The sequence below is a fragment of the Rattus rattus genome, chromosome 3, assembly GCF_011064425.1.
Source record: "Rattus rattus isolate New Zealand chromosome 3, Rrattus_CSIRO_v1, whole genome shotgun sequence".
Classification (NCBI taxonomy): Eukaryota; Metazoa; Chordata; class Mammalia; order Rodentia; family Muridae; genus Rattus; species Rattus rattus.
Genome location: NC_046156.1, coordinates 134,398,033 through 134,410,871, shown reverse-complemented (window position 1 = coordinate 134,410,871; position 12,839 = coordinate 134,398,033). Strand labels below are relative to the sequence as shown.

The window sequence follows — 12,839 nt, the reverse complement described above, 5'->3', positions numbered from 1 at the left end:
TATATGGAAGCAAAAATGCCTGTACATATAAAATAAAAATAAACCTCAAAAAATAAAATTACAGTAAGCCAATGTCAAATAGGTTTTGATGTAACATTTTTTATTCATTCATTCATTCATTCATTCATTCATTCATTCATTCATTCATTCATTCATTTATAGATGCAGTAGTCTGCATTTCTGTCCCAGGCTTCATACTAACCCATTGTCTCAGCCAGAGCAGCTTCCAACCTTTTCATCCTTTATTTCCATTTTCTTGCTGTACTTCAGGTAGGCAATGCTTACCACTAGGCTATAATTGCCTCAAGCATTCGGTACCAGACCATGCTCTTCCAGTTGTAGTCTAGGAGCACTAAGACATCCCAAGTGCATAGTGACCTCTGCCAGCCAAGCTTGTGTAACTCCAACCTGATGGTCACATACTGATAGACTCGCTAGGGATTCAGTTCTCAGGATGCAGCCCACTGACAGATGGGTCACCGCAGAACTAGTTTAAAGACCGTAGTGGTTGATCTTGCTTGTTAACTTGATTAAAGACTCCCAGTGAATCACACGCTCTGCGTGTGCTGTGAAGCTGTCTCTACAGCCAAATCTCATGTCAGTCTTCAAACTGATAGGCAAGACCTATCCAGAATTAAGGGCAGCTGGAATTTCAGAACCAAAAGAGGAAGAGGGGGCATCCAAAGTTGATCGCATGCAGGGATCTTTTCGGGTGGTTTGGTGTTTGCTGCTGCTGTCATCGCCAGACATTGGACTTCAGTTGACATGAACTTGTATTACTGACTCTTCAGGTCATTCCTGACCTTATGCCTTGGGCTAAGACTACATCATTGTTCTCTCTTATTCTGAGACTTCCAACTTCTTGCCTTAAGAAGCTATTGGTTTCTGCAGATCTCTAGTCTTCAGAAGGGCATTATGTGTCTATAAAGCCTTTAATGATGTGATGTGATCTGGTCAAACCTTCTTACAGTACTACACACATGCACATGCATACACACACACACACACACACACACACACACACACACACACACACACCTACTGATTCTATTCCTCTGGAACCCTGACTAATAAGTGCATTTCTTTAGATTGCAAGGGCTTTTGCTTCTGTACATAAAACCCCCCTGGAAATCTCATATATAGAGCTGAGAACTCCACGGCCAGATATAAGCAGAATCTAACTGGTGAAGTGAGGAGACGGTGTAATTCATCAGGAAAGGCGTGGATTCCCTTCCTCACTGCAATTGCTATATAAATATTTGAGAGACTCCTCCAAAATTTCCCCCTGATGTTTATCCATTCATGTAACTTCTTATTAGACAACAGGGCTTACAAGTACACTATCTACTCATATAGAACAAGATAGCACAGCCAGTCACAATGACCTGCCCTTTATTGCAATTAACAGTGTATTGGGGAATTTTTTGTGTGCTACGTTTTGGATTTTTGAAATCATAGAGAAATAAGATAAAAAATTCACATAAAAACTGACATAAAATTTCTTTTGCTTTTTATCTGATTTCAAGTTTTACATACAACACATATTGATTAAAATTTTTACAAATTCCTGGCAAATGTCAGATTTTGTGTTTTTATACAAGAGCAGACCAAGAGTAATAGAAATTACTAGGGATATTATCATTTTAAAAAATTGACCTTGGATGAAGACTAAAATGCACAGATTTAGGGGCGGATTGGGAAGGTATCCAGGACACCGTCTTCACCTCAGCTACCGAAGGCACTTGCATCTTCCTCCAACACGTGATGAAATGCAACTATAGTGTGTAATCTGCATGCCGGCTGCTAACCCATTGGGTACTACTGCTGCAAAGTCAGCTTAAGTTTAAAAAGACGCTCATACATTTTCTTTGTGTCTTAGGATGTATGTGGAGTGGGAGGTAGAGGATGAACGAGGGCTACGTGAGGAGAGCAACGTACTCAACATTTTGGTGCCTAAAGTTTTTAAAACAGAGGTCTGGGAAGAGGGCTCTGTGGATAAATCATTTGCTGCATAAGTGTGATGACTCCAGTTCGGATCCCCAGAACTCATGTAAATGCCCTCTGGGTGTGGCTGCCGACCCGACTGGTAATTCCAGGGCAAACAGAGGAATCCCCTGAGCAAGGTGCTAGCCAGACTAGTCCTACTGGCTAATGTTGGCTTCAGATCCTCACTCCGAAGAAGATGTAGAGTGATGGAGGGAGACTCTTGATACGAACCACATGCTCTCCCCACATGCATATGCACAACATGTTCACACACACATAAGTAAACATGATACACACTCATAAACACGCGTAAAAAGAAAACGCTCGTGTACACACTTTTATGGCGAAAGCATTTTTAGGTTGGAATTTTCCTATACTGTAACCTTGGCAAAGGTGGAATACTTAATATCACGCATGGCTTTTCACACTATTGCCCTCCACAGATCAGGATGGAGATCTGCAGAACAAGCTCTGCTTACTTGCACCTAAGAAGTTGCTACCGTGTTCCATTGGATGGGTTGTTTCCTGAAACCTGAAGAAACAATGCTTCTTAGACAGTTACACTGTAGGGCTGCGTTCTGCCGGAGCCTGTCACTGAGTTCTTCCCAAGTGCTCAAGAGGGCATGGCTCAGAGACTAAGCATCCATTTTGCATTTGTTGTTGACAACTGTGGGCTTCAGATTGCCCTCCCTTCCTAACCCCTGCTAAATGGGGCCTGTAATCCCCTTCCCACCCACTCTCTTACTCCCCAGGGCAAGAATGTTGACTCCTGTTCTCTGTCACCTGTCAGAATCCATCCTCCTGTCACTGGCTTATATGGACAAGTCAGTCCAGGGTCATGTGACCTTGGGTTGCTAAAAACAGCTCCATCACCCATTCTGAGCCAGGCCTGGAACATGTCCTCCACAGAGAGGGACGTAAAGGACACTTGATCATTACAGTCCTTGGAATTACTTCCAGGAAACACTTCCAGAAGCCGTTCGGGAGCACCCTTCCCCTGGCGGCACACCCAGGGACGGCTAGGAAATGAGCACTTCTCTGAATTACAAGTCTTTCTCCAAAGAGCAGCAGACCATGGATAACTTGGAAAAGCAACTGATCTGTCCCATCTGCCTAGAGATGTTCACCAAGCCCGTGGTCATTCTCCCGTGCCAGCATAACCTGTGCAGGAAGTGTGCCAGTGACATCTTCCAGGTAGGTTTGTTTGGGATTTGGAAGCTGTAGACTGTCCAGATCAAAGCCAGTTAGTTCCCTTAGGGAGCTGTCTGAGGCTGTAGTCAGTGTATTTGAATCGTTTCTCCAGGTTTGGTCATCAACCTGCGACCCACAGATCCTGTTATATTTTAATTCTAAGAACCATATTTCACTGTAGTTAAACAAAACTGATTCACTGAATCTGTTTAAGAATTGAAAATGAGTTTCTGCTCACGTCAGCATTGGTGCTTCTGGTTGAAACTCTGGGTTAGGAAATACAGGGGGAAAATACCCCTTGCTGGCCAGGATGTACTGCAGAAGGCTGTGGACCAAGGAGGGCCCTGTGTCTCAGGACCTTGTACAGTAAGCCCCGAGGAGTCCGTATTGTGTGTAGTGTCAGAGAGTGAAAATAAGTCTCCAAAAAGCTTTCTGTGGGATTACTCAGTTCCTTTTTCTTGCTTTGCAAGAACAGGCCTCTAACCCGTACTTACCCACAAGAGGAGGCACCACCGTGGCGTCAGGGGGCCGCTTCCGCTGCCCCTCCTGCAGACATGAAGTGGTGTTAGACAGACATGGGGTCTATGGACTACAGAGGAACCTGCTTGTGGAGAACATCATTGACATCTACAAGCAGGAATCCACCAGGTAAGAGCTGCTCCGAGGGTGAGTCTCAGTGGGCTGATGCACTGCGTGTTTGTTACAGGTCTTGTGTTAACTGTTCACTAAAAGGCTTTTCCACCTCACTCCTTCTCAGTGAGACAGAGTTGCGTGTGGAGGGAAGAAAGGAGCCGATGTGCATGCATCTGTGCCATCAAAGAGAGTCATGTTGACAGAGGTGGGATCTACCCCACATCCTTGGATTACATTCATTATTGACGTTAGCATTTCTTGTAGGCTCTGCCCAACTCATTATTAAAGGGGCTGCTTGCCCGCTCCTCTCTCTTTTGGTCTCTTGCTCCTGTTCTCTTGCTTTCTTACCCTTTCCCCACTCTGTCTTTCTCCCCCCATTCCCCTCCCCCATCTCTCTCCATGTGCTCCTGGTCAGCCCCTATTCTTCCTCATCTTCCTCCCCCCCTGTCTCTCTCTCTGTCTGTCTCTGTCTGTTTCTGTCTCTCTGTCTCTCTGTCTCTCTGTCTCTCTCTCTCTGTCTCTCTCTCTCTCTCTCTCTCCTCCCACCCCCTCAACTACCCTTCCCATGCACTAAATAAACTATATTATACTGTCATGTAGCTGGTACCTCAGAGGGAAAGGATGCCTCATCATGGACCTGCAAAGCATCGTCTTCCCCACAGCATACCGTGCCTCCACCAAACAACCAAACATATCTCTATCTTCTTTTTCTTTTTTTGTAAAACACAACAATAGACTTGTTGATATATGGACAGTTCATAAACTCCAGATCCTTTGATACAGAGAAACTCTGGGACAAAAATGTATACAAGTTAAGAAACATTTTCCAAAAATCCCAGTTCCTCATTGTCTTGCCTTAAAGTAGTCTAAACAACAGTCATATTTATACTTTTAAACACTCTGACCTCATCATCTGTCATAATATCGGAGCTTTGGAACATTCAAGGCAAGATATACTGCTGGTCTTCAGGAGCGTCATTTACAAAAATGGGAAGGGAAATCAGGCTTCCCCCTGCTACTAAATACTCTTAGTGGCACCCACTTGCTGATTGGTTGGTGTGTCACAGGAATCCATTCATTAGAACACGTAAAAAGGTTTCTTATTTATCATACCACATACGCTTTAATTCCTAGAGAGGAAACTACAGAGTTTCTTCCTAAAAGGCATGGTGTGAAGACCCCTATCTCTATTCTGCACACGTCATTTGAGTCTAAAACCTTGGTAGCCATATGGAAATTGTGTAGAACTGGACCCGCTGTGATCCTTATTACAAGAGGCCTGTGCTTACGGAACATCTGCAGAGCTATAAACGCCCTGTGCTCTTTGCAGGAAAGTTGTTCAATTAATATAACATGCAATTATTGTGACTATTATGGCCATTAGTTTCTGCCTAAGATTCAGAACTAAGTTAGATAGCACCAGGCTATAGATGGAACTGAGGAAGAATTGATGACACACAGCAGACACCTGTTTCTCTTGCTTCCTAATCTCTCCACTAGGAGGAAAGTGTTACCGTGTTACAGTCAGATTGCACTGCATTTTGTTGTGTTTAACAGAGTTATCCCAGTGGATTCATCTACAAATCATTCCCACACCAAAGGCTCAGAGAACATTGCAGAAGAAGGGGTGGAAAGATCCTGAGACATCAGATCAGGGAGTTTGCTGTGAGACTGTGTTTCCTATTAATGTCAGAAGCTACACCTCTTACTGCCCCCACAACATGACTGCTTAAACACGAGCGGAACAAGGAAAACTACAATAGGCATACCAAAGTGCATGGGGAAAGACCACAAGGCTTCAGCACACAAAGAACTACAGGCAGCTAAGGAGTGCGGAGAGCAGGGGAACGCCTTCCCCAGGGAAGGGCACACCAACAGGTTATCCAACACCAAACAGACAAACCTGAAAACATAATGAGAGTAAAATTGTATAGACTGAGCAGGTCTTATTTAGAAATGTGTACAGGTATAGCTATATGTATGTGATATCAATGTAAAAAGAGCCCATGAGTTTGAAGGAGCAAGAGGTATAGATGGGAGGGTTTGGAGGGAGGAAAGAGAAGGGGTAGATGATGTCTCCTTAAGAGATTACAACTAGTAAGCAACCAATCATTAAAAGGCATTTCTGTGACAACCGTTTCAGTGTCAGATCCAGTGCCTTTCACAGAGCAGGGCTCCACAATGTTAGCTCTGTAACAATATCACAGAGGCTCCACAGTGTTAGCAGCGTGGACAAGCACACCACAGTTTGCTGTGTTTTGTTTATTACAATGATTTTTCTGTCTCTCCACTCACCTGGTGAGAACTTCATACATGAACATGATAGCATTATGAAATCTAGAAGACAGGAAATGTTAAAATGTGTGTTAATAAAACTAAAACTACCTTACAAATGAAGTCAGCCTGATGCTCCTTCAAGAGCTGAGGAACGAATTGTAGAAAAACAGGGAGCCTACCACTAAACCAAAAGCCGACTGAAACAGGTATACTTTTGTGATTACAAAATTCTTACATTGTTTATTAAACTCAAGTTGATTTTGGGGTTGCCTAAAAGGGGCTTAGTAACATAAAACTAGCTGTTCCTGGAGTTGGGAAGTCATGACAGACCTGAACCCCAAGCCTTGAGATGTGTTAGGTGATCTTAAGAGTAACTCAAAAAAAAAAACAAAACAAAACAAAAACAAAACAAAAAAAAACAAAGAGTAACTCTGGGTATACAGAATTAACTAACCCTAGGCATAGACTTTAGTACTGTCAACAGAAAGGGGAAATGCTGCAATGATGGGCTTTTGAAGTATCGTCCAACTCTGGCCTCATACAGGACAGCTGGACTCTTGACAAATCCTGGCCTTATGTAGTGTAGTTAGTGCATTCTGTATGGTGGCACACTATCCACGGTTTGGGCTGGGCAAGAGAAGGTGCTAATTTGGTTAATATTATTATTTAACATAGTGATTAATTTGTTAATACAATAAACAAAATGACTGTGTTGGGTGTCACACTCTGTTCAGAAGCTTTACCTGTGAATCTGGTGTGATTCTTTGATTTTCCCAAAAAAATCTCTGAGGTGGGTTCTATTATCATCCTACTAAATTGTGTGTGTGTGTGTGTGTGTGTGTGTGTGTGTGTGTGTGTGTGATGCATGCATGACTGCATGTTCACGTGTGAGCAGGTGTTTGGGCATGTATATGTGGAGACCAGTGGTTGATCAGATGTCTCTGTTGCCACCGCACCCTCCCCTTTATCTTTTAAGACAGGGTCTGTCACTTAAACAGGCACAAGTGGCTGGGAAGCTCTAGGGACTCTCCTGAGCCTCACCAGGTTAGAGTCACAGGCACAAGCCACCACAGTGTTTTCTGTCCTTTCTAAAGGATGCTTAGAATTACATTCAGGTCCAAGCACTTTACTGATCAAGACATTTCCCCAGCCCTTTCAAAAGCTCGAATGGGAATGAAATTTTTAAATATTTTAATTTTAAAAGAGTCTTAAACAAGACTTCAAGGCCTTTAGTGAGAAGGGTTGTTCCCATCATTCTCTCTCACACTCTTTAAAAATTTTATTTATTTTTTGCTTATTCACTTTACATCTTGATCACTGCTCCCTCAAGTCACCCCCTTCCACAGTCCTTTCCCCATCCTCACCTCCCCCTCTCTCTGAGCAGGTGGGGACTCCATGGGTATCCCCCCAACCCTGGTACTTCAAGTCTCTGTGAGGCTCAGCATAACCTCCCCCACTGAGGCCAGACAAGGCAGCCCAGCTAGAAGAACACATCCCACATATAGGCAACGGCTTTTGGGATAGCCTCTGCTCCAGTCGTTCCGGACCCACTTGAAGACCAAGCTGCACATCTGTTACATGTGTGCGGGGTCTCTCACACTCTTAGCTCTCACTTCCCAAATGCAATAATTTAATTCTCCTAGCTGTATCCTGCTGTTTATCACCAATGAGAGTTGTGCTATTGGTTTGTCTTTTTGTAACAAAACAAAAAAATGTTTAGACTTATTCATTTCATATGTATGAATGTTTTGCCTGAATGCATGTATGTATACCATGTATGTTCCAGATGCCTGTAAAGGTCAAAAGAGAGTGGCAGCTTCCCTAGAACTGGAGTTATGCTTGGTGATGAGCTTACCACATGGGCTGGAAACCAAACTCCGGTCCTCTGCCAGAGCGATATGTGCTTTTAACCACGGAGCCAACTCTCCCACCCCATGCGTATCTTACTGTTATGTTTCTATTTGCTGCTTTTGTTTTTCTGTGTTCGGCATTGACTATCAGCTCTCTGCTGCAGAGAGAGCCCTTTCAGTGCTGGGCCCTACTCTGATGGAGAATTGTTTTTATTTACTCCCGTTTCAAACCATGTCTTCCCTTTCGGCTTACAGTGTGCTTTTATGAAGTACAATCCCATATGGAATCTCTTAAAATGTCCTCCGAGTTAAATGTCCTGCCCTCACACCCACACCCTCACAATATTCCATAGAGGGTCTGTTCAAGTTCTGACTGCCATTCTTGAAATTTCCCAGGACTCCCAGCTTCTTGTAGGCGTCTGTCTAGTGGGTAACCAGCAGAAATTGTCTAGACGTTCCCTGTTTTCAGCATTTGGTAGACGCCATCTTACCTTATGTTTTTTTTTTTTGTTTGTTCATTTGTTTGTTTGTTTTTTTAATGTGTCTTTATTCCCCCCCTCCCCTTTAGGGAGGTTTCCACAGGAAACACAAATAATTGCCTCTGCTCATTCGGCCACATTTAGTTAGAAGACCCTCAGTCTGTTTTCTAGATGAGAGAAACTGATGTCAAAGGTTTAGTCCTGTGTTTCAGGCCACGCATCAACACATGCAGAAATTGAGCTGGAATTAAACTTTCAGCTCACTTTAACTACAACAGCATTAACTGAACTTCCTCACCAGGACTTCCTGATCACTCTTCAGTATAAGCTATGCTAACCCTAGAGACTTAGGAGACCAGAGAGAGCAATTTATAGGTTTCCACAGTATTGAACAGTGAGAGGCACTTCCAACATTCAGCCCTGAGCCTGGAACTATGACTGTGCGCTCAGCTACTCTAATAGACAGTGTTTACATCTTCAATTCTCTATGCCAAACTTATTTCAGCTCTGTTGTTTGGTGTAAGTTCTACACAGGATTTTCTTATGTACTTATTTAGAAGAGATTGCTCCTAAACAAAGCAAAAACAAAAAGTCCAACCAAACCAACAGCAAAACTACTAATGAATAAGGGAAGCAATTCTCGATGTATTATGAAAGAAGAGTAAATTAAATCATAAACAAAAATAAAATATAAGTCTGGCTCTTTCCACATGCTCAATATGTGTGTGTGTGTTTCCTGAATTCCATCTCTGTAACACTGTCTCTGCTCATTTCTGCTGACATCATAACAGCACAAGGACATTAACAATATGTGCTAAACTGGACCTGCCTAGGAAAGAAAAGGGCATTCGAATGCCTGTGCTGTGGTTTTCCATCAAATATGCTCCAGAGTCCAGCAAAGCCCAAGTTAGCATAATGTACAGAGGGCTTTGACCAGGCAGAGGTTGGCTTGTGAGTCCTAGTCTCCAGATGACCTCAAAGCCTCAACCAATTCCCGTCTCCTCTCAATGTTTCAGCAGGGCTCCTCTGTGAGGCTCTGCTCTAGGCACAGGCTATACAGCAAAAAAGAAGATTGCCTCAAATTCCGGGTCAGACCTGAGAAGGGAAACAGTCTTTCCATGCATGGCCGTGTTTCATTGCTTGAGTCCCGGATACATGGGTGAATCCAGAGACCATAGATTTCATGAACGTATGTAGTTATGGGGCCAGATAAAAATTCCTCTTGCAAAATCTTGACCTAGAACCTCATGAAGCTTCCTTAGCAGACCTAGATATTTCCCAGCTTTTATTGATACCAATGTCAAATTACTACCCAGTACAGTAGCGATAAATCAAAATGTCCTCTACCTTCTGAGTCTGGGACTGCAGCTACATGATCAATCCCACACACCAACACCAGGGAGTTCAAACACTTAGATTCATGACTCACAGTAGACAGTATGTTTGTATGTTTTACATTGTAATACATCTACACATTTACATTGTACACATCTGAATGATATAGAATATATATATGTGTGTGTTTTAATGTACATATGTATTATGCAATGCGCATATGTAATCCACACACATACTTGACACAAAACCTTCACATGTCAGTACTTTTAATCCTCACTAAAAGTAACTCACAGTTCAGTGTTCTATTCCATTATGACTTTAGTAATCCTGTCTATTAACTGTTAAATTGATTTCTCATCCATGCAATCCTATTGTTTTTAAGAAACATATTTCAACAGCAACTGAAAAGAAGTAGTGGCTGCAGTGGGATGCTTCTACATAGCTACACTGGGAATATAAGGAAACTTTTGAATTTGGATTTATTTTCAATTTCTAACAATCTGAGTCTTAACTTTTAAAAAATACAGGTATTTATTTATGGTGTGTGTGTGTGTATGTGTGTGTGTGTGTGTGTGTGTGTGTGTGTGTGTGTGTGTGTGTGTGTGTGTGTGTGTGTAGTTGATACTTATAGAGAGGACAACTTATAAGAGTCAGTTCTTTCCTTCTACCATGTAGGTCAGGCTTGGTAGCAAGTGCCCTTCCTTACCCACCAAGCCATCTTGCTCAGTCTTTATATGGGATACATCAAATATTAAGGGTTTTATGTAAGGAGGTAACACCCACACCTACCTAGTCCTGTGTCTCCTTGGCCCCTCAATTCTCAGACTTGTAGGTGGGAAATATTTCTGGGTCTAGAGGCTGGAGGGGCAGCACTGAGCAATCCCACTAGCCTAAAATGGAGATGCAGCTTAGCAGTAGCTTCCTCTTCTTCATGAGAAACCTATAAGCTCATCTGTGGGCACAGAGCTGGAGGAATTCCAAATGGCTGGCCAGAGACCAGTGTTGAACTTTCAGGAATTCCACGAGGCAGTTTTTAAATCTTGAACTGAAGCAAACACAGTTTAAAATTTAAATGTTAATTGAAGAATGTTATACATCAGTGTCTCTGGTCCCAAGTGCTCAAGCAGATGGAGATTTGTCAGCACCTCCCACCCAACTGAACATGCAAGGGCTTTGGGAGTCTTCAGGATAGGGTTGGAAGGTCAGGGACCAATAGGGTTTGCAAAGCTTGCCACCCCTCTGCTCTGCCCCGGTGGATGTTGATAGTTATTTATCTCCTTACCTCTTCCCAGGCCAGAAAAAAAGTTGGACCAGCCCATGTGTGAGGAGCATGAAGAGGAACGCATCAACATCTACTGTCTGAACTGTGAAGTGCCCACCTGCTCCCTGTGCAAGGTTTTTGGCGCTCATAAGGACTGCCAGGTGGCTCCTCTGACCCATGTGTTCCAGAGGCAGAAGGTAGGAAGTTCAATTCCTCTCCTCATCCCCTTCTAAGCATTAGTGCGTTAGCTTCATGTGCCCAAAGAGGGGAGCACAACAAAGGGGAGGAGGGCTGTAGAAGGCCTCACAGGAAGTAGAAGACCCAAAGGAAGTGGAAGGTCCCACAGGAAGAGGAAGGCCACACAGGAAGTGGAAGGCCTTACCGGAAGTAGTCTCAAATTCCATTCCCTTCAAAGTTACAGAGTTGCCCAGAGAGGTGGCCAGAGAAAAAAAGAGAAAAAAGTGCAGAAGGACTCTGTGACCTTTGGAGGTAGCTAAAGATACATAGCATTAGGGGGCTGATCAAATGCCAGCTGATAAAGATGACTCGGAGTTAAAACTACAGATAAGAATGAGATGGTCTTCACTCTCTCTTTCCAGTCCTAGAATTATTTTTATTGTTCATCTATAAACTGTTCTCCTGCCTTCCTCAAAGCCTTTTCTCACCAACTCCTTGTATGACTCACAGTCATGGCACACAGCTACAAAACAACTTAAAGTCTGTGCCTCCTGCTGTCCTTCAACGCACTCTCTGAATGTAGTACATGTCCCTCACTTTCACTCCAACTCAATACAGTCTTTATAGCATCTCATCAGCCCTGCACCATGTAGCAGGAGCCTGGAATTTATGTTTCTATGCAAGTAAAGGTGTATGTATGTCAGTAGATCAGTCATGTTTTAATTTCTTTGACTTAGAATCATTGATTTCAACTTTTATCAGAGACTGGAGTTGAAATCAATCTGAAAGGCAAACTTTGCGGTACCTGCTACGACCAGTAACAATGACTTGCATTTGTTGCTGTTATTTATTTTCAACTTAATTTTTATTTTCCTTGCTCGGACCCCTTAGCTGCAAGGCCTAGCATAGTAGAACTGTATGGTATCGGCTTTTGACTACTTCCCTCAGAGGCCTGGAAGTCCATGGGATGGTCAGAGGGATGGGAAGTAGGACTCCCAGCTCTTTCTTCTTTGGTCAGAGTAGCTTCTTGTTTACTAATAGGTTTCCATGTTACCTTTCACATGTAGAGAAGACTGTAGGTTTTAAATACCTTATGCCCAGGTTTATTAGACCTCTCCTTTCACGGGTGGGAAAATTCAGGTTTATATTGGTTATATATCTTTCTCAATAACCTTGAGAAGTTTAGGCCAGATTAGGAGGAGGGTAAATAGGAATGAAAAAATATTTTAGGTCAGAAGAGCACAGGGATTTTAAAGTTGTATTGTCACTGCTAAAGTCAGTAACAAGTTACAGATTTAAGCTTCTGTGACAGTCTAGTGAGCATTTGCATGTATCTGCACTGTATTCGAATCATAGGATTGAGATATACATACACACACTAGTTGAATATTTACTGCATTTATTGCTCAAGTAAAACTAGTCCTGAACTGCATTAGACAAACAATTCATTTTGAGTTCCAAATGTCACATATTTGTATCTGTCACATTGTTCTACTTATGTAATGTTTAGAAACCTCCAGCTTCAATACACTATTATCGATAGCTTATAATTAGGTTTTCTTTGTGTTTTTTAACAGATTCCAGTTCTCCATCAATAATGTGAAAATTATGGAGCCTCATCCTAAAGCCAAGTATATATCAAAGTTT

General features: G+C 42.7%; 1 protein-coding gene across 2 annotated transcripts in view; it reads left to right on the top strand.

The window, feature by feature from the left end:
• Positions 1–2,884: 2,884 nt before the first annotated feature.
• Trim55 (tripartite motif containing 55) overlaps positions 2,885–12,839 on the top strand; it is a 42,328-nt gene continuing 32,373 nt past the window's right edge. The window contains exons 1-3 of one of the 2 annotated variants that reach the window (XM_032896803.1): positions 2,885–3,180; positions 3,653–3,825; positions 11,047–11,212. In XM_032896803.1, the coding sequence (XP_032752694.1) occupies positions 3,013–3,180; positions 3,653–3,825; positions 11,047–11,212 (507 nt within the window). In that variant the 5' untranslated portion in view covers positions 2,885–3,012. The remainder of the gene's footprint in view (positions 3,181–3,652; positions 3,826–11,046; positions 11,213–12,839) is intronic. The other variant, XM_032896804.1, reaches the window with a different exon arrangement.